The 23,706-nt window shown below is 31.7% G+C and overlaps 2 protein-coding genes across 2 annotated transcripts; both read right to left on the reverse strand.

Moving 5' to 3' along the window:
- Positions 1–4,406: 4,406 nt before the first annotated feature.
- On the reverse strand, positions 4,407–4,892 carry LOC140451213 (zinc finger MYM-type protein 1-like). The gene has a single exon (XM_072544949.1). It carries the CDS (start codon positions 4,890–4,892, stop codon positions 4,407–4,409), a length of 486 nt encoding a protein of 161 aa, XP_072401050.1.
- Positions 4,893–13,513: 8,621 nt separating this feature from the next.
- On the reverse strand, positions 13,514–13,999 carry LOC140451214 (zinc finger MYM-type protein 1-like). The gene has a single exon (XM_072544950.1). The coding sequence runs from the start codon at positions 13,997–13,999 to the stop codon at positions 13,514–13,516; it is 486 nt and encodes a 161-aa protein (XP_072401051.1).
- Positions 14,000–23,706: the final 9,707 nt, after the last annotated feature.

Below are 23,706 nucleotides of genomic sequence, written 5' to 3' on the forward strand. Positions count from 1 at the left end.
ATGTTTATTTTCGGAAATTTATAGGGTGGCCACTTTTTTGCCGTTCAGTGTATAATACACACTGCGATAAATATTTACAAAAACAAAATATTAACAAAATTTTATTTATGTATAAGAGAAACTTCTTAATCTAAAAGAATATACCAAAATACTAAAAGAATTTACAACACTTACCAAGTCTATGTCTATATCTTTTTCTATACAGGGTGGTCCTTAAGTAATTGTACAAATAGAAACCGTACTTTAAAATATTACGATTTAAGCCAACTTGCTTTAATAAAATGTTGATATTAAGAAAGATACAGGGTGTTAAAATAGAAATTTAAAATTTTATTTTTCGCTATAACTTTTACGTTTGTAAATATTTTGGACAAAAACGTACAATCGGATGCTTTTGAGTAGGATAAATAATAATTTTATACATACTTTAATGTAACTGAGAGGGCGCCACATGTGCCACATGTGTGGCATAAATTTGCGATTAACTTTTTTGCTCTTTAAGTTAGCTCTATTTGTGTTAAAAAATATGAAAGATGCATTATTGTTACATAGAAAAGGTATACTTGTTAGTAACCTCAAAATTCAACCGTGTTCGAGATAATCGCATTTTATAAGTCAGCTGCATAATAATTCTTAGTTGGGATATTTGTGCGGTAAAGCACTGAATACCTGTAGATAAGCAATTTACGATTTCCCTTTTCTATCGCTTTGTAAGTTTCTATACCTATTTTTTTTCCCTATTGTAAAATGCTGAAAACCCAAAATATGTGGCTTATCAAGATGGTACACCACCACATTCTAGAGAAAGGGCAGTGAAAACATACTTAAATACAACATTTCTAAACGGTGGATTGGTCGTGGTAGTCATATTCCTTGGCAATGTGGTGAGATATCGATATAATTATTTAATTCATAAAAAATCCCAAAAGAATACTTATTATTCATCACATAAATTGTTTACCTATTTTTATTAGGACAATTAGAAATTAGATCACAAGTATTGAATAACACATATGTGTCTTGTTTTATAATACTTTTGCTACAAATCTAACCTTAAAGACTCAACATTTTTACAAAAACATCATCGTTGGCCTAATAACCGATATTGTTATAAATATAGTAAACACACAGGCAATTTAGTTCAGCATAATATTAGTTCGTTAGTAAAGCATTATAGTCCATTTATTCGAGATGTAATTATAGTTACTCGTAAGCTGTAACGTAATCATATAAATAAGTAATGTCATTGATAGGTTATTCCGTGTGTGTATACAAGTAACCAATGAACGAGATACATCACAGTTTAATACATTATTTAATCTCTGCGTCAAATAAGATGTAGTTCCATAATATACCATAAGATTTGGATATGTATCCAAAAGAATATATTCATCCATTATACATTATAGCCACCACGTAGCCCAGAATTTATTCCGCTTGAATTTGGTGTATGTGGCGCATTAAAACAGCGTATATACAATAATCCCATACAACATTCGCAATCAACTCTGGGAAGAAATAAATACTGCATCAGTTTTTTTAGAACCATTAATACTATTTAATATGAGACGATCTTTTATGGAATATATTGACAAATGAATTGAAGAAAATGGTGGACATATCGAACACTTACTTTGACAAAAAGTTATGTTGTTTAGTTTAACTATTTCTTAATTTGGTTTGTAAACAAAATGTTTTGATTATGCCTTAAAATAAATGTTTATGATAAAATGTTTGATGTAAAATCTTATTATTCTGTTATTTTGTCAAATCCTATTATTAATTATCCTGCTGATATATTGATTTTATTTAAAATTTCGTTAACTATCAACTTAAGTTAAAAGTATTTTATACCAAAATTCAGAAGTATTAATGTTTTTGTCTATTTTCCGTCGTTGCCTGGAGTAATTGCCTTAAATCAGAATTATGCAGTTGATTTGTAAAATGCGATTATCTCGAAAACTGTTGAGTTTTGAAGTTATTAACAGGTATACCTTTTTTTTGTTAAAATAATGTATCTTTAATATTTTTTATTACAAATACAGGTAATTTAAAGAGCAAAGTTAAGTAAAAATGTGTGCCATATATATGGCATATGTGGCACCCCCTATCAGCTCCATCAAAGTGTGCATCAAATTATAATTTCTCACATTAAAAAGTACCCAGTTGTAAATTTTTATACATAAATATTTACAAACATAAAAGGTATAGCAAAAAATAAAATTTTAAATTTGCAATTTAACCCCCTGTATCTTTCTTAATATCAATATTTTATTAAAGCAATTTGGCTTAAATCGTAATATTTTAAAGTGTAGAATCTACTGTTTTTTTTTGTATAATTACTTAAGGCTGTATACAAAAACGCCAAATCTGAATGCCAGTTCATTAGTAAATTAAATTAGTAAATTTAATTTACTAATGTTTGTATTTTGAGAACGATTTCCGAAGTGGAAATTGAAACGTCAATAAACGTATTTTAACCTTTAATTGTGGCTTATTCCCATTTAAATAGTAATTAAGTGGATTATTAAGTTTTGCCTCAAAATCAACCAAAGATTACCACGAGGAAATGACTGCTGACGTTTTTGAAGAATATTTTGAGCAAATGTTGGATTTAATTCCAAAAAATTCTGTCATAGTCATGGATAATGCTAGTTACCATTTAAGACTAGCAGAAAAATTGCCAACAACGGCATGAAAAAAAGGAGAGATAATCGAATGGTTGGATAAACACGCAATTGAGTACAAGGAGAATTCGACAAAAAAGGAATTATTACCTATTGTAAGGCAACATAAAGCAGCTTATAAAAAATATATAATTGATGAAATGGCATTAAACCGTGATGTAATTATTTTACGTTTACCCCCATACCACTGTGATCTGAATCCGATAGAAAATATATGGTCTCAAGTAAAGGGTGAAATTAGAAGACTTACAACAAGTATTAGAACATTCCTTATCAAAAGTAACTCCAGAAAATTGGAAAAATGCTGTTAGTCATGTTCACAAGGAAGAAAATAAAATGTGGAATTTGGATAATATGACTGATGCAATGCTGGAACCGGTAATAATTAACATTGGAGTTGAAGATTCCTTAGATTCTGAAGAAAGCAGTGAATCTGAAATAGAATTTGATTAAAATAATATTCATTTTTTTACAAATCGGCCCCTGTTACGGCCACAAATTATTTTATATATAACCAATAAAATAAACATCTTACATTTCTTGCAAATTCATTAGTACCTGTTAATCTCCATCACTCCGACACTGGCAACTTTATTTAGGGATTAGTAACCCTCAAAACTATTGTATTTTATTCTGCTTCAACCTTTATACCTGGTGGTCATACTCAATTTAAAATTGTTTTCCTATATACTTCTGTAAACTTGTTGACAAATATCTATTTTTCATTGAGTCACCCGTATCAACAGTTTAGGGATTTGCATACATATTGTGCTATCAATATGATCGAAATGGACTATAGATTGTAAAATACATTTTTTTTAACCGGTCATTTCTGCTCTTAATGCAAAAGCGTTGATATTTGAAATTTTGCAATACTGTTTAATGAATTTCTCTGAACCCTCAAAATCTAACTGAAAAAAAATCTACTGAATTGTCAAGCGCCATACTTTTTGGTGATAACCTTTTGTTCAGAAATTCTCTTACAGTATCAATAATTCTGTAAAAAATGTTTGGCCTCCAGTACTCAATGACTCCTACGTTAGCTCTAGAGCATGTGGCGTCTATCAAACCCAATTCTACGGTTGTTTCGGTGGCGAAGTCAATGAGCTTGCTACTAGCTTGCTTTTTTCTTTTGGATGACATAATTTTCAATGAAATTTGGTATTCTGTGGCAAAGTTCGATATTTTGTATGAAGATTTGTACAATATTTTCCATCTAACGAAGTCATAACACTTTCAATAACCTTAACGGCTTTCCCCAGAGTTACAAATTTTTCATGGAGGCTTTTTGATAATACATTTTAAATGTTTAGCACCTCGTCCAAAAGAAAAAGATGAATTATAAATGAGGGTCTTTTAATGCTGGATAATGTCCTAACTGCTGTAATTGACTGTTTATTATTTGTATGAGAAACTTCGTTTTCCAGTGTTGTAACGATTCCCTCGAGACATGTTTTAACAGCGTGACAAGTCGTATATCGACACACTTAACGAGTATCTTACAAAGTTTTCAACTCCCTAGAGACAATATTGAGGTCCTTCAATATTTGTTGGTATTTATTACCGTTTTGAGGGTCTGAAAAATGTTCGTGCCTCATGAGTACAGAAAAATGTCGATATTGAGGGAACATTTTTACACGAGTCCACCAGAGCCAAGTTAAGTCTATGAGCTAAGCAGTGCGTGTAAATTGCAGCTGGAAATTTCTCTCGCATTTGTGTTTAAAGACCACTTGTATTGCCTGACATCATCACAGCTCCGTCATAGGATTGCCCTACCATCTGCAAGTCGCTAGGATTAAGCTCTTCCAATTTTTTGTAGATTAAAGTAAATAAATTCGTGGCCAGTCTGTTTTCTGAACAGTTAATGAATGCAAGGAATCTTTCAAGAATTTCTAGATCTTTCGATGCATAGCAAACACATAAAGACAATTGTTCGTTTTTGAAAGAACGAGCTTCATCACACATGATTGAAAAAGTTTCGGATTGTCTAATGTCGTCAAGTATATTTCTTAAAGACGCCCGTGAGAATAGGGCAATAATTTCATTTTGTATTTGGGGACTGGTATAGTTTTTATTCGAATTATGTAGAATGTCAAAGTCCTTGTTATACTTTGCTATTAGGCCACATATTTCCTTAAAGTTTCCTTTATTTAATGAACTTTCGCTTTCGTCATGACCTCTGAAAGCCATGCATTGACAAGCCATTGTTAATCTTATATCTGCCAACATTCTCAAGTAATTTCTGTTTTTCTCTATCTTGATATTATATGCTTGTGAAAGATGAAATAAAACATTTCAGCTTTTTATTGTCTTTTTATATTTATGCCATTGACTGAAACTTTCAATGTGATGAAAAGGTGCACTATGGTTTTTAATTTTTCGCCAGTTTTTTTTTCAGTTACAGAATCCTAAAAGCTTCTTCAACCATAGCAGCTCCAAAATTACGACAAGCCTAGCACGGAATGGCATCTGTTTTGACGCTGTATTCTAACCAATCACAATCTTTATAATAGGTTGCACCGAACGACCTTTTTAATTACCAAACATGGTTCGTGGAAAACTTTTAAGAATTGGTTATGATGCGTTTTCTCCTAGTTGGCTCAAGTCAGAAGATCCTTGCTTGTACCGCGCTGCTGTTCAGGCTGACTATTGAAAGATGGTGAAATGTAATGCATTGTTTTTTTATTTATCTATTGTTATGTAAGTAATAACAGCCACAGTATTTAAAATATAACATAACATACACCACAGGGCACTTTAAAAATATATTCAATTTTCAAATTTTTGTTTTTTATTTTTTTTTCAAATTTTCGATTTGTGCCATTTATTATAACCGGTTATTAATTAGTTTGATAGTTTTTAGTTATATTTTGTCAAAAAAGTGACTACCATACAAGAAATAATTATTTTACCAAAAAACAACAATTTTATTTCCAAATACAGATAACTGTTTATAAACATTTGCAAGAACCATAACTTTTGGACGGCATAGTTGTCAAAAATTTTTTTACGCATCAAGTAATCATTTGGAATTGATGCCGTACATTTTTCAATGACCTCAACGAATGGGGGTTGAAATCAAGGGTTGTGCCCTAGATTTCTCACCCCTGTACCAGCCGATATGTACGGAACTGCAAAAAAGTAATCTAAATAACGATTCGAAACTATGTATGTGAATACCGTACTATATCAAAATGCCGAAAATGGGGTCAAAACTATCCGAAAATCAAAGATTGTCCCTGCTACTGGTAAAGTTTGTTTAGCAGTAAATGGTTGACTTCAATTAGTACCGACTATAAACATCCTGGGTTAACCGATAATAGTATAAAAGGTCCGGTTTCAGGAAACATGTAAATATGTTTCCTGGTAAAATGTGTCAATCTTTATTTCTTAATTTTGATTTAATTGCCTACAATCCAAACTCATTATAATTTCATTAATACAGATAAGGTTTATATTGACGAAACTGTACTGACAAGAGTGTTTTTTAAATTTGATGGAAGTGCACGACGGGCTAGCTAATCACCTTTTAAATGGTTTTCAGGTATTTATATAATAAGTTTATGGAACTGAACACCAACCAGTATTTAATTAGTTCTTGATAAAATGTGTTTGTCTGTATGTGTCACGGGAAGTGTTAAGTAGCATTACTCATTTTATTCATTACGTTTTCTATCATTATGATGCGTCCGTGAGCTAATAATAATGGGGCTTTTTCTAGTGTTCTGGTAAAGAAAAAACATCTATCTGTAGATTCAAAGCAAATTGTAATAATTATATACAGTACCTTGCTTAAAAGCGGACTTGACACAACTTACGCTGCGAGTGAAATATGCGATTTTACGTAAATACCTCTGACCACAGTAAAAAGAATTACATCAAATCCCATAGAAACAAGAAAAAAACGTAAAGATTCCACTTCCACCAAATGTATGGACGAAGCCGATAAGGACTTGATACGTCTAAAAATCTATACCATGTACGAAGAGCAACGCATGCCTACATTAAGAGCTCTAGCTAAGAGCATTAAGCAACGGCTCAATGTTGACGAAACCCAAATAAGCTGTAGCGCCACTAGCTTATGGAAAGTTTTAAAAAGTATGGGCTTTCGATATCGTATAATTAACAAAAGACAAGTAATTATGGAATCTCATAGATTACAAAAATGGCGTTATGAGTATATAACTTCGATAAGAAAATTCCATTCTGAAAATGGAAGATGGTCTCGACAAGACATGGTTTGACACACATTCAACGCTACCTAAAGGATTTGCCAATACAGCCGGTAAGTGTAAACCAAAAACTCCGTCAAATAAAGGGAAAAGAATAACGATTTTACATGCTACATCAGAAAATGGTTGGGTTCCAAATGCCCTGTGGCTCTCTGCAAAGAATATTAAAGACTCCAACGTCGACTACCATGAAGATACAACGTCAGAACTTTTTGAAGAATGGTTCAAAAATAATCTTATGCCAAACATTCCTCAGAATAACGTGATAGTAATGGAAAACGCAAGCTATCACAGTCGCCAACTAAGTAAGGCTCCAAACTTGAATAATACTAAATTGGAAATTCAAAATTACATAGAAACGAATGATATGTATTTTGAAAAATGTTACACCAAACAAGAGCTTTTAGAAGTTTTAAAGTCATTTTCTTTAAAAAAAAAGTATATGTTTGTAGATACATTGGCAGAGGAAATGGGACATACAGTGCTGCGGCTTCCGGTATATAAGGTAAAGCAATATATTTTACATCCGTTTTTTTGATTTTGTCGTCATAATTATTGGAAATTTTGTGGATGCTTTGCTTTATTAAAGGAGTACCGTCTAGTCAGTGTTAATTGTCAAAAGACCTCGTTTGCTTATCGCTCCGGACCGGTCTTAACAATGGGCCAAGTCAGATAAATTTAATAATATTTACGACCTCACTAATTGAAGTCAACCATTTTCTGCTAAACAAACTTTACCAATATTTTTGTACGGCATTAGGTCGCAGGTTATTATTTTTGTATTGCCTACGTAAGTTATAAATGCCGTAATATCTTTGACTAAAATGCCCCTCACCCCTAAGTTTACCTTACCTGTGTAGCCATCTGTACCGATAAAAATTGACGGCATAGTTTCTAACGTTATTACGTATTGTACTATTGATTTATATGTGATTAATGCTGGGTCAAATGACCCCTTATAATGCATAGAATAAATTTGGGAGCTAATTTAGCAAAAAAGTCATCAACAGCTTTCGAAAGAATGTTGTTTTTCTTCCGGACTCATGGCACGTTACCTACATGGAATCTTACATCACGTCTATGTAAATTGTAGCATTTTGTGTTTGTAGTGTAAGAGTGATGTATCCTCTTTTAAACTTCATTAAAGAGAAATCTTATTCAAAGGTTTGGGATCAAACAGTTTGTTGTTATTATTAACAACATTGTTAGCTGTTTCTTTGATTGTATCAAAGAGGGAACTATCAAAAGGAATGTTTCTAGCAAATGTTATAAATGAAGGAGAAAACTTTTTTAAGTCATTGTGTGTTTACCTAGATTTGTGTCCTAATATTTATGATTGTCTTGAATAAAAGACCTAATTGTAGTAACAATCGTCTTATTAACTAGTTTACTAGGGTTAATCTGTGAGTAGTATTTAGCATTGCACCAAATTTTTTGTACCTTGTATTTTTCCACTTTGGTTTGGAAATATTTGGAAACAAATTGTTTTCCATTATCAACTTCAAAGATCTATGGTACATTAAAAATTAAGAAAACTTGATTTTCAATAAATTTGACAATAGCTTTTGAAGTAGCATTAGCCAAAGGATGTATGAAAATATAAACTTTGTAAACCAGTTAACAGCAACCAAAAGAAAACGATTTCCATTTTTGGACTTAGGATATGGACCAAGTAAACCAGCAGATAAAAACCGAAAAGAAAAATTTATATCACGATATTGTCAGATAATACCCGCTGGAGGCAAGTTACTAGGCTTACAAGAAGCAGAAACTTTATATTTATGAACATACTATACTTCACAACAGAACAAAAGATCTCATTTTGAGCCAGTAATAAAATTCTGAAATCCTAGAAAGAGTTTTAAAGATATGTAAATAAGAAACAGTAGGATCATCATGATAAATTTAAAAAATTTCCTTCCTATTGTACTGTTTTTATTAATCTAATTTATTGTTTTTTATTTATTATTAAAGGTTCTACACTTATAACACTTATAAGTTTATTTAAAGACTTTATTTGTACAATATAACTAATTTATTTCACACTAATAATTATATAATTTATCTACGTGCGTTACATTTTAAAAACTCGACGCGATGTTCAAAAACGAACTAACTCAAAAACTAAAATATCTCATATTTATATATATATATATATATATATATATATATATATATATATATATATATATATATATATATATATATATATATATGTATATATATATAACCGTTAATCGAGAATCACGGCGAAGAATCGATGACCTTCCATCTAAAGGAATTCCATCAATGTAAACAGGTTTCTTATATCGTAGGGGGACCCATTTCTCTAGAGATTTCTGCCGGCAGGTATATTTATGATCTAGAAAAGACGAATGGGTTAGTAATAATATGTCTACAGTTTTGAGTCATATGATGCGTCATTATCTATCGTAACACTATGTACAGAAGGAACAAAAATTTTCCATTATGGACTAGAATGTGAAAGTTTAGATCTAGAAAAAACATGTTTATAAAAAACATTATCTTGAACTTTAAAATCAGGATATAAATCAGAATTATCTGTAACCTTTAATTAACCAAAAAACTGTAAATAGTCGAAAATTTCAGATTTTCACAAAGAAAACAACATGAAGGAGAAAGTGCCAATGAATATATTACAGCTTTACTTAGATTACAAAATATTCAAAGCAGACTACGAAAATATAAGGATCATACAATGGAGAAAGCATTAGAAGTTGCCGTCAGCATAAAGATATCAACCCGAGATGCAGCTCGATTACAGAAGTCAAGTACAAGTGCTAATATAAATAAAGTTTCTAGTGTCAAGAATAAATAAGGATACATACAACCTACAAATTTGAAAAAAAAAATGATATTGATCATAACCAAACTAAAAATATATTTTGTTTTAGAGTCGGATCTTCACAACATATTGCGAACAAATGTAATTAAAACACATTTAGTCTGTAGCAAATGTAAACGAGGAGGCCATCTGAGCAAAGTATGCATGAAAAGTAAAAGTTCGAATCAGGTAGATCAAGTGGAAGAAATTTTCAACATTCATTCAGATCATTCATACTACAGGAAAAAATTTACAATTTCAGTTGAAGTCGACAAGGAAAGCCTATCCTTTTAAATATATTCAGGTGCAGCTGCTACATTATTAAATTTCAATGATTTCAATACTGTTATATATTTGTTTAGTGTTAAGTTAGTTATAGCTGGAGACGATTGGTAACACGGGGATTATAACAATTGGCAGGACTGACAGTGTCACTTTTGTTAGGGGGTTATCTAAGCTAGTACTGTGAGCGAACATTGTATCCGACTGTATAGGGTTAATTGTAGCACTGTATTGGTAATATATGTTAAATATAATTGTTTAAGCGAACCCACAACGTTTATTTATCATTTCATCAAGTAGTATACATAACATTTGGCGACGAGGTCGGTCTTAAGCAATTTAAAGTTTACATGTGCTTCGTTTGAAGGTTATGGTCGAGTTTGGCAGGATAACCACAGTTAAATTGTAAGTCTGTCAGCGATCAGTTACGTGACAAGTGACAAGTGAATGTTATGAAGTTATGAAGCACATGTAATTTTGGACAATTTTAGAGGATTCACTGAGAGATAGGTTTGTTTGTGAAGGACTGTATACTGAATTGTCTAAATCAGAGGCAATTGCAGAAACATGTTTTTTAACCAGAGTGCCCAAAGCAACCTGCTACAAAATTATAGGAGAAACATCTTCTTCTAGACAGAAGAGAAAGGTAAATTCAGAAAAATAGAACCGCACTTAATTGAATCTATAACTAGATCTAGAATAATATACCAAATGTATGCGGCTAATATTTTTCCAACTATTGAAAGCCTTCGAAGTGAATTAGTTCGAAAGGGCATTCTCTCGTGTTCAGCAACAACACTTCGATTATTTCTTAAAGCCAATAATTTTAAGTACAAAACTATAGACAAGCGACAGACACTAATGGAAAGTACTAGAATTATTTCTTTAAGAAACAATTATATCAGACAGATAACTGAGTTTCGAAAAATGAAACGAAACATTGTTTGTATGATACTCATGACACCGTGAAAAAAAGTTGGACAAATAATAACAAAAAGTGTTTCAACTCAGTACCGCCCAACAAAGGAAAGAGGATTATAATTTTACACTGCGGTGGAGAAAATAGATATATCGACGATGCATTATTAATATCTGCAAAACAAATTAAAGACGCGTCTCTGGATTATCATGACGATATGGAAAGTTCAATTTTTTAATCATGGTTTGAAAAATCTTTTCTTCCGAAATTACCTAAACAGAGTGTGATTGTCATGGACAACGCATCATATCATTCAAGATTAATGAAAAAAACTCCAAATAATATTTGGAATAAATTACAAATTCAGAAATTTTTATTCACGGAAGATTTGTATTTTGAGGCATCTTATACTAAAAAGCAATTTTTGGAGGTTGCTCATAGTAAACAGTACGAAAAGGAATATGTTGTTGACAACTGTGCTTAGAGTAACGGGCATACTGTGCTTAGACTTCCTCCTTATTATTATACATTGAACCCAATAGAGTTAATATGTGCTCAACTTAAAGGAAATATAAGGAGAAGAAACGTTTAGGAGCAAATTTTCGTCTACTGTTCTCCAGTTAATTAGAAGAGAAGTCACAAAAATCACAGCAACCAACTGGAAAAATGTAATAAAACATGTGATCGGAGTGGAAAATGACTATGTTAAAATAATATTTACCAGCATTAACCAAATTAACTATAAATTTAGATGATACGAGTAAAACTAGTGATAAGTGACTCTGAGTAGATAGTAAGTCCTTAATTCGAATTAGGTGTCAGTTGAAACCTTTATTTCTATTGTAATTGTAGATATTCTCATTTTGCTTATATCTCTTTGAAAACAGGGTATAAACACACTCCTTGATAGGACAAAAATTATTAACGTTTTAGAGGAGTACTAGCGGACCAACTCGACATCGAGTTTTTTAAATGAAATTTTTATTTTGCGAGAAAAATATACAATATATACAATGACCGGAAGTAAAAATATTTTTATCAATAACTCAAAAACTATAAATGATAATTTCGTGAACTTACATTTTTGAACTCTACGTTGAATTCTCTATTGATTTGACTAATAAAAACGAAACCGGAAGTCGACCTCAAAACCGGAATACAATTTTTAGTTCATCAAATGTCGACATGGATATCATTTAGCAGTTAATTTTACATGCTGATCACGAATCCGGTTTCAGATTTGCTCTATCTTGACGTTTTATGCGCGTTTCGGGTCACTTCCGGTGTCGGATCGCAACCGGAAGTACATATTTGGATTCGTCTCGACGAGACCTTTCGATCCATATATACATTGTGGGGTCTAAAACTTAAAGTAAATTTTAACTTCCGGTCATCTCAAAACCGGAAGTGAATTTTTGTACCAAAAGTATATCTTGACAATCTCATACGTAATACTAATAATATTCCGAAAAAATATTTTAATTATCTAATATGGTTTTTGAGTAAAGTGGTGGACAAGAAAAGGGCTTAGCGTTTTAGTATATAAGATGTCAACTAAAACTGTCACTGTCACAATGGCAGTTGCCAAACTCGTCCCATACGTCTAAAGGTGGGAAACAATAAGTAGAATGGAAATTTATAGGTTTTTATCGCTCAATCTCCCACCTCCACTAGTTTCATTTCTTTTTATCTCATAACTTAATGTGTTTTTCATATTTAAAATTTTGCAATATTATTCAATTAATTGAACCCTCAAAATCTAACTGAAAAAAAAAAGATCTACTCAATTTGCAAGCGCCATACTTTCTTTTGTTAACCTTTTGTTCAGAAATCCTCTTACAGTATCAATATTTCTGTAAAAAATGTTTGCGCTCCAGTACTCAATGACTCCTACGTTAGTTCTAGAGCATGTGGCGTCTATCAAACCCAATTCTACGGTTGTTTCGGTGGCGAAGTCAATGAGCTTGCTACTAGCTTGCTTTTTTCTTTTGGATGACATAATTTTCAGTGAAATTTGGTAATCTGTGGCAAAGTTCGATATTTTGTATGAAGATATGTACAATATTTTCCATCTAACGAAGTCATAACACTTTCAATAACCTTAACGGCTTTCCCCAGAGTTACAAATTTTTCATGGAGGCTTTTTGATAATATATTTTAAATGTTTAGCACCTCGTCCAAAAGAAAAAGATGAATTATAAATAAGGGTCTTTTAATGCTGGATAATATCCCAACTGCTGTAATTGACTGTTTATTATTTGTATGAGAAACTTCGTTTTCCAGTGTTGTAACGATTCCCTCGAAACATGTTTTAACAGCGTGACAAGTCGTATATCGACACACTTAACGAGTATCTTACAAAGTTTTCAACTCCCTAGAGACAATATTGAGGTCCTTCAATATTTGTTGGTACTTATTACCGTTTTGAGGGTCAGAAAAATGTCGATATTGAGGGAACATTTTTACACGAGTCCACCAGAGCCAAGTTAAGTCTATGAGCTAAGCAGTGCGTGTAAATTGCAGCTGGAAATTTCTCTCGCATTTGTGTTTAAAGACCACTTGTATTGCCTGACATCATCACAGCTCCGCCATAGGATTGCCCTACCATCTGCAAGTCGCTAGGATTAAGCTCTTCCAATTTTTTGTAGATTAAAGTAAATAAATTCGTGGCCAGTCTGTTTTCTGAACAGTTAATGAATGCAAAGAATCTTTCACGAATTTCTAGATCTTGCGATGCATACCAAACACATAAAGACAATTGTTCGTTTTTGAAAGAACGAGCTTCATCACACATGATTGAAAAAGTTTCGAATTGTCTAATGTCATCAAGTATATTTCTTAAAGACGCCCGTGAGAATAAGGCAATAATTTCATTTTGTATTTGGGTACTGGTATAGATTTTATTCGAATTATGTAGAATGTCAAAGTCCTTGTTAGACTTTGCTATTAGGCCACATATTTCCTTAAAGTTTCCTTTATTTAATGAACTTTCGCTTTCGTCATGACCTCTGAAAGCCATGCCTTGACAAGCCATTGTTAAGCTTATATCTGCCAACATTCTCAAGTAATTTCTGTTTTTCTCTATCTTGATATTATATGCTTGTGAAAGATGAAATAAAACATTTCAGCTTTTTATTGTCTTTTTATATTTATGCCATTGACTGAAACTTTTAATGTGATGGAAAGGTGCACTATGGTTTTTAATTTTTCGCCAGTTTTTTTTTTTTTTCAGTTACAGAATCCTACCATTCTAAAAGCTTCTTCAACCATGGCAGCTCCAAAATTACGACAAGCGTAGCACGGAATGGCATCTGTTTTGACGCTGTATTCCAACCAATCACAATCTTTATAATAGTTTGCACCGAACGACCTTTTTAATTACCAAACATAGTTGGTGGAAAACTTTTAAGGATTGGTTATGATGCGTTTTCTCCTAGTTGGCTCAAGTCAGAAGATCCTTGCTTGTACCGCACTGCTATTCAGGCTGACTATTGAAAGATGGTGAAATGTAATGCATTGTTTTTTTATTTATCTATTGTTATGTAAGTAATAACAGGCACAGTATTTAAAATATAACATAACATACACCACAGGGCACTTTAAAAATATATTCAATTTTCTAATTTTTGATTTTTATTTTTTTTTTTTTTTCAAATTTTCGATTTGTACCATTTGTTATAACCGGCTATTAATTAGTTTGATAGTTTTTAGTTATATTTTGTCAAAAAAGTGACTACCATACAAGAAATAATTATTTTACCAAAAAACAACAATTTTATTTCCAAATACAGATAACTGTTTATAAACATTTGCAAGAACCATAACTTTTGGACGGCATAGTTGTCAAAAATTTTTTTACGCATCAAGTAATCATTTGGAATTGATGCCGTACATTTTTCAATGACCTCAACGAATGGGGGTTGAAATCAAGGGTTGTGCCCTAGATTTCTCACCCCTGTACCAGCCGATATGTACGGAACTGCAAAAAAGTAATCTAAATAACGATTCGAAACTATGTATGTGAATACCGTACTATATCAAAATGCCGAAAATGGGGTCAAAACTATCCGAAAATCAAAGATTGTCCCTGCTACTGGTAAAGTTTGTTTAGCAGTAAATGGTTGACTTCAATTAGTACCGACTATAAACATCCTGGGTTAACCGATAATAGTATAAAAGGTCCGGTTTCAGGAAAAATGTAAATATGTTTCCTGGTAAAATGTGTCAATCTTTATTTCTTAATTTTGATTTAATTGCCTACAATCCAAACTCATTATAATTTCATTAATACAGATAAGGTTTATATTGACGAAACTGTACTGACAAGAGGGTTTTTCAAATTTGATGGAAGTGCACGACGGGCTAGCTAATCACCTTTTAAATGGTTTTCAGGTATTTATATAATAAGTTTATGGAACTGAACACCAACCAGTATTTAATTAGGAGTTCTTGATAAAATGTGTTTGTCTGTATGTGTCACGGGAAGTGTTAAGTAGCATTACTCATTTTATTCATTACGTTTTCTATCATTATGATGCGTCCGTGGGCTAATAATAATGGGGCTTTTTCTAGTGCTCTGGTAAAGAAAAAACATCTATCTGTAGATGCAAAGCAAATTGTAATAATTATATACAGTACCTTACTTAAAAGAGGACTTGACACAACTTACGCTACGAGTGAAATATGCGATTTTACGTAAATACCTCTGACCACAGTAAAAAGAATTACATCAAATCCCATAGAAACAAGAAAAAAACGTAAAGATTCCACTTCCACCAAATGTATGGACGAAGCCGATAAGGACTTGATACGTCTAAAAATCTATACCATGTACGAAGAGCAACGCATGCCTACATTAAGAGCTCTAGCTAAGAGCATTAAGCAACGGCTCAATGTTGACGAAACCCAAATAAGCTGTAGCGCCACTAGCTTATGGAAAGTTTTAAAAAGTATGGGCTTTCGATATCGTATAATTGACAAAAGACAAGTAATTATGGAATCTCATAGATTACAAAAATGGCGTTATGAGTATATAACTTCGATAAGAAAATTCCATTCTGAAAATGGAAGATGGTCTCGACGAGACATGGTTTGACACACATTCAACGCTACCTAAAGGATTTGCCAATACAGCCGGTAAGTGTAAACCAAAAACTCCGTCAAATAAAGGGAAAAGAATAACGATTTTACATGCTAGATCAGAAAATGGTTGGGTTCCAAATGCCCTGTGGCTCTCTGCAAAGAATATTAAAGACTCCAACGTCGACTACCATGAAGATACAACGTCAGAACTTTTTGAAGAATGGTTCAAAAATAATCTTATGCCAAACATTCCTCAGAATATCGTGATAGTAATGGAAAATGCAATCTATCACAGTCGCCAACTAAGTAAGGCTCCAAACTTGAATAATACTAAATTGGAAATTCAAAATTACATAGAAACGAATGATATGTATTTTGAAAAATGTTACACCAAACAAGAGCTTTTAGAAGTTTTAAAGTCATTTTCTATAAAAAAAAGTATATGTTTGTAGATACATTGGCAGAGGAAATGGGACATACAGTGCTGCGGCTTCCGGTATATAAGGTAAAGCAATATATTTTACATCCGTTTTTTTGATTTTGTCGTCATAATTATTGGAAATTTTGTGGATGCTTTGCTTTATTAAAGGAGTACCGTCTAGTCAGTGTTAATTGTCAAAAGACCTCGTTTGCTTATCGCTCCGGACCGGTCTTAACAATGGGCCAAGTCAGATAAATTTAATAATATTTACGACCTCACTAATTGAAGTCAACCATTTTCTGCTAAACAAACTTTACCAATATTTTTGTACGGCATTAGGTCGCAGGTTATTATTTTTGTATTGCCTACGTAAGTTATAAATGCCGTAATATCTTTGACTAAAATGCCACTCACCCCTAAGTTTACCTTACCTGTGTAGCCATCTGTACCGATAAAAATTGACGGCATAGTTTCTAAAGTTATTACGTATTGTACTATTGATTTATATGTGATTAATGCTGGGTCAAATGACCCCTTATAATGCATAGAATAAATTTGGGAGCTAATTTAGCAGAAAAGTCATCAACAGCTTTCGAAAGAATGTTGTTTTTCTTCCGGGCTCATGGCACGTTACCGTTACCTACATGGAATCTTACATCACGTCTATGTAAATTGTAGCATTTTGTGTTTGTAGTGTAAGAGTGATGTATCCTCTTTTAAACTTCATTAAAGAGAAATCTTATTCAAAGGTTTGGGATCAAACAGTTTGTTGTTATTATTAACAACATTGTTAGCTGTTTCTTTGATTGTATCAAAGAGGGAACTATCAAAAGGAATGTTTCTAGCAAATGTTATAAATGAAGGAGAAAACTTTTTTAAGTCATTGTGTGTTTACCTAGATTTGTGTCCTAATATTTATGATTGTCTTGAATAAAAGACCTAATTGTAGTAACAATCGTCTTATTAACTAGTTTACTAGGGTTAATCTGTGAGTAGTATTTAGCATTGCACCAAATTTTTTGTACCTTGTATTTTTCCACTTTGGTTTGGAAATGTTTGGAAACAAATTGTTTTCCATTATCAACTTCAAAGATCTGTGGTACATTAAAAATTAAGAAAACTTGATTTTCAATAAATTTGACAATAGCTTTTGAAGTAGCATTAGCCAAAGGATGTATGAAAATATAAACTTTGTAAACCAGTTAACAGCAACCAAAAGAAAACGGTTTCCATTTTTGGACTTAGGATATGGACCAAGTAAACCAGCAGATAAAAACCGAAAAGAAAAATTTATATCACGATATTGTCAGATAATACCCGCTGGAGGCAAGTTACTAGGCTTACAAGAAGCAGAAACTTTATATTTATGAACATACTATACTTCACAACAGAACAAAAGATCTCATTTTGAGCCAGTAATAAAATTCTAAAATCCTAGAAAGAGTTTTAAAGATATGTAAATAAGAAACTGTAGGATCATCATGATAAATTTAAAAAATTTCCTTCCTATTGTACTGTTTTTATTAATCTAATTTATTGTTTTTTATTTATTATTAAAGGTTCTACACTTATAACACTTATAAGTTTATTTAAAGTCTTTATTTGTACAATATAACTAATTTATTTCACACTAATAATTATATAATTTATCTACGTGCGTTACATTTTAAAAACTCGACGCGATGTTCAAAAACAAACTAACTCAAAAACTAAAATATCTCATATTTATATATATATATATTATTGTGATATTTAAAGTCTTGGTGCGCCAAGCAATAATTAGCTAATTAATTTTTTTGATTAATTAAAATTATTTAAATGATATGATTATGACTTTATCACAATTTTTAATTCTTTTATCTCAGGGTTAAATTCGTGCTTCAATATCTATGCTATTACATGTGAAAGGTAAGGTCCAGAGAATACCGGAATAATAAAAAACACATATGATCTAACACTATATATTGAAATAAAAATAATGAAATAATTCACACTCAAACGTTTTCAATAAACAAACCTCATATAAGGATTCTCAAAATTTTGTTCTCCGTACGTGAACAATCAAAATTTATGGTACAAACAATATTAATTAAAATCTCAAAATCCCAAACTATTCTAACTCTCCTAATCAAAATATTTATATCCTTTCTAAATTACATGTAAAAATTGTGTTATCAATAAAAGAAAAAAAACTGCAGAAAACAAAAATATCTCTCTCTGATGATGAGTGGTCCAAATCCTTGTTCCTTGTAGACTGTATTATCTCCTCTCAACCGCTCCCTATGTAATCAGCAATCTTACACAGATTGTTGCAAGTATATCGTCCTTAATGATCTCCTTCAAAAGCACAAATCATTCAAATTATGATAGCCTTTCTCCTCTCGATAAACTGAATCTCTCGTTGGCCCGAGTGAAAAAATGACTCTTGGAATATCTTCTCTTTACGATAAACTGAATCTCTCGTTGGCCTGAACAGTGACTCTTGGAATATAAGTAGAGAAATATGACTTACAATATTTTGCTGCTTCAGCTTCTGTCAGATACACTAACTCCACAAAAACTCACTAACATTCAACACTACTGCTTGCTACATTTCAGGAACCGCCAGAGAACAATCACTGTTCCTCTTACAGATTTAGAAAACCAACTGCTCTTTTTCTCTCTCCTCCTCAATCTCGCTAAACTTTTTCGTACATACCTATCCCACCTTTTTCAATCTCCGCCAATCAAAACTCGTCACAATTCCCCCATTTTTTCATTTCGATAACAAACAAATTTTTACCTATAATTATAAAATTTCCTAAAACTTATTTACAAATAATATTTTCTATAATTCTTAAAAACTAACAAAAACCTCTATCTAAAATCTCTTCTATTTGTCCCTAATCACTGCATTAATGTATTTTGGAAAACCCCGTTCAATTGTCTTTTTGTTTTCACTTAAAACTATGCGGGTCACTCAAGTATAACAAAGAAATAATTTATGCAAAGCTTACTTTTTGTTTGGTACAGGTAATTCAAGAAATTAATAACTCTCCTTCTTCGAAATGTTTGTTGGATATTATTCTACTTATCTGAATTATTTTAATGTTATTGAATTTTGAAATATTTTTAAACAAACCAATATTTTTCTCGATTTTACATATCATAACAATATATATATATATATATATATATATATATATATATATATATATATATATATATATATATATATATATATATATATATATATATATATATATATATAACCGTTAATCGAGAATCACGGCGAAGAATCGATGACCTTCCATCTAAAGGAATTCCATCAATGTAAACAGGTTTCTTATATCGTAGGGGGACCCATTTCTCTAGAGATTTCTGCCGGCAGGTATATTTATGATCTAGAAAAGACGAATGGGTTAGTAATAATATGTCTACAGTTTTGAGTCATATGATGCGTCATTATCTATCGTAACACTATGTACAGAAGGAACAAAAATTTTCCATTATGGACTAGAATGTGAAAGTTTAGATCTAGAAAAAACATGTTTATAAAAAACATTATCTTGAACTTTAAAATCAGGATATAAATCAGAATTATCTGTAACCTTTAATTAACCAAAAAACTGTAAATAGTCGAAAATTTCAGATTTTCACAAAGAAAACAACATGAAGGAGAAAGTGCCAATGAATATATTACAGCTTTACTTAGATTACAAAATATTCAAAGCAGACTACGAAAATATAAGGATCATACAATGGAGAAAGCATTAGAAGTTGCCGTCAGCATAAAGATATCAACCCGAGATGCAGCTCGATTACAGAAGTCAAATACAACTGCTAATATAAATAAAGTTTCTAGTGTCAAAAATAAATAAGGATACATACAACCTACAAATTTGAAAAAAAAATGATATTGATCATAACCAAACTAAAAATATATTTTGTTTTAGAGTCGGATCTTCACAACATATTGCGAACAAATGTAATTAAAACACATTTAGTCTGTAGCAAATGTAAACGAGGAGGCCATCTGAGCAAAGTATGCATGAAAAGTAAAAGTTCGAATCAGGTAGATCAAGTGGAAGAAATTTTCAACATTCATTCAGATCATTCATACTACAGGAAAAAATTTACAATTTCAGTTGAAGTCGACAAGGAAAGCCTATCCTTTTAAATATATTCAGGTGCAGCTGCTACATTATTAAATTTCAATGATTTCAATACTGTTATATATTTGTTTAGTGTTAAGTTAGTTATAGCTGGAGACGATTGGTAACACGGGGATTATAACAATTGGCAGGACTGACAGTGTCACTTTTGTTAGGGGGTTATCTAAGCTAGTACTGTGAGCGAACATTGTATCCGACTGTATAGGGTTAATTGTAGCACTGTATTGGTAATATATGTTAAATATAATTGTTTAAGCGAACCCACAACGTTTATTTATCATTTCATCAAGTAGTATACATAACATTTGGCGACGAGGTCGGTCTTAAGCAATTTAAAGTTTACATGTGCTTCGTTTGAAGGTTATGGTCGAGTTTGGCAGGATAACCACAGTTAAATTGTAAGTCTGTCAGCGATCAGTTACGTGACAAGTGACAAGTGAATGTTATGAAGTTATGAAGCACATGTAATTTTGGACAATTTTAGAGGATTCACTGAGAGATAGGTTTGTTTGTGAAGGACTGTATACTGAATTATCTAAATCAGAGGCAATTGCAGAAACGTGTTTTTTAACCAGAGTGCCCAAAGCAACCTGCTACAAAATTATAGGAGAAACATCTTCTTCTAGACAGAAGAGAAAGGTAAATTCAGAAAAATAGAACCGCACTTAATTGAATCTATAACTAGATCTAGAATAATATACCAAATGTATGCGGCTAATATTTTTCCAACTATTGAAAGCCTTCGAAGTGAATTAGTTCGAAAGGGCATTCTCTCGTGTTCAGCAACAACACTTCGATTATTTCTTAAAGCCAATAATTTTAAGTACAAAACTATAGACAAGCGACAGACACTAATGGAAAGTACTAGAATTATTTCTTTAAGAAACAATTATATCAGACAGATAACTGAGTTTCGAAAAATGAAACGAAACATTGTTTGTATGATACTCATGACACCGTGAAAAAAAGTTGGACAAATAATAACAAAAAGTGTTTCAACTCAGTACCGCCCAACAAAGGAAAGAGGATTATAATTTTACACTGCGGTGGAGAAAATAGATATATCGACGATGCATTATTAATATCTGCAAAACAAATTAAAGACGCGTCTCTGGATTATCATGACGATATGGAAAGTTCAATTTTTTAATCATGGTTTGAAAAATCTTTTCTTCCGAAATTACCTAAACAGAGTGTGATTGTCATGGACAACGCATCATATCATTCAAGATTAATGAAAAAAACTCCAAATAATATTTGGAATAAATTACAAATTCAGAAATTTTTATTCACGGAAGATTTGTATTTTGAGGCATCTTATACTAAAAAGCAATTTTTGGAGGTTGCTCATAGTAAACAGTACGAAAAGGAATATGTTGTTGACAACTGTGCTTAGAGTAACGGGCATACTGTGCTTAGACTTCCTCCTTATTATTATACATTGAACCCAATAGAGTTAATATGTGCTCAACTTAAAGGAAATATAAGGAGAAGAAACGTTTAGGAGCAAATTTTCGTCTACTGTTCTCCAGTTAATTAGAAGAGAAGTCACAAAAATCACAGCAACCAACTGGAAAAATGTAATAAAACATGTGATCGGAGTGGAAAATGACTATGTTAAAATAATATTTACCAGCATTAACCAAATTAACTATAAATTTAGATGATACGAGTAAAACTAGTGATAAGTGACTCTGAGTAGATAGTAAGTCCTTAATTCGAATTAGGTGTCAGTTGAAACCTTTATTTCTATTGTAATTGTAGATATTCTCATTTTGCTTATATCTCTTTGAAAACAGGGTATAAACACACTCCTTGATAGGACAAAAATTATTAACGTTTTAGAGAAGTACTAACGGACCAACTCGACATCGAGTTTTTTAAATGAAATTTTTATTTTGCGAGAAAAATATACAATATATACAATGACCGGAAGTAAAAATATTTTTATCAATAACTCAAAAACTATAAATGATAATTTCGTGAACTTACATTTTTGAACTCTACGTTGAATTCTCTATTGATTTGACTAATAAAAACGAAACCGGAAGTCGACCTCAAAACCGGAATGCAATTTTTAGTTCATCAAATGTCGACATGGATATCATTTAGCAGTTAATTTTACATGCTGATCACGAATCCGGTGTCAGATTTGCTCTATCTTGACGTTTTATGCGCGTTTCGGGTCACTTCCGGTGTCGGATCGCAACCGGAAGTACATATTTGGATTCGTCTCGACGAGACCTTTCGATCCATATATACATTGTGGGGTCTAAAACTTAAAGTAAATTTTAACTTCCGGTCATCTCAAAACCGGAAGTGAATTTTTGTACCAAAAGTATATCTTGACAATCTCATACGTAATACTAATAATATTCCGAAAAAATATTTTAATTATCTAATATGGTTTTTGAGTAAAGTGGTGGACAAGAAAAGGGCTTATCGTTTTAGTATATAAGATGTCAACTAAAACTGTCACTGTCACAATGGCAGTTGCCAAACTCGTCCCATACGTCTAAAGGTGGGAAACAATAAGTAGAATGGAAATTTATAGGTTTTTATCGCTCAATCTCCCACCTCCACTAGTTTCATTTCTTTTTATCTCATAACTTAATGTGTTTTTCATCTTTTGCGTTATTCTATCGGTTATTAGCGAGCTCATCACTGTATAGTTAAATATAAATATTAAAACTTTTTAAAATACGTTTACCGATATACTCCATTCGCTTAGTTCGGGCATATTTTGACAGATTCATTGTCGGAAACCTACAACACAATTCCTACTTCTCAGTATTAATAGCTCAAGTATCCTACTATTGCAGACTTCTTTCTTTAAAAGAGAAGAATTATTCTAAATAGTGGAAGTGTATACTAAACCCATCAAATTTTGGGTAGTATGTATTTAAAAAATATATTTTAGTTGTTATAATTTAGCACAACTATTTATTATATGGTGCAGATAAATAAATATTGATTGTCGGTAATTCGCAAAGTTCTATTTTATTTACTATTTAGTTTGTTTACTAATAATATTGACAATGAGTACGTGTGCTTGGTTGTATAGTAATTTCCAGCCACTTTTAG

The sequence above is a fragment of the Diabrotica undecimpunctata genome, chromosome 9 (assembly GCF_040954645.1).
Source record: "Diabrotica undecimpunctata isolate CICGRU chromosome 9, icDiaUnde3, whole genome shotgun sequence".
Classification (NCBI taxonomy): Eukaryota; Metazoa; Arthropoda; class Insecta; order Coleoptera; family Chrysomelidae; genus Diabrotica; species Diabrotica undecimpunctata.

Excerpts from the sequence above, each read along its gene's own strand:
- LOC140451213 (XM_072544949.1), bottom strand. The coding sequence starts at position 4,892 with ATGGCTTGTCAATGCATGGCTTTCAGAGGTCATGACGAAAGCGAAAGT.
- LOC140451214 (XM_072544950.1), bottom strand. The coding sequence starts at position 13,999 with ATGGCTTGTCAAGGCATGGCTTTCAGAGGTCATGACGAAAGCGAAAGT.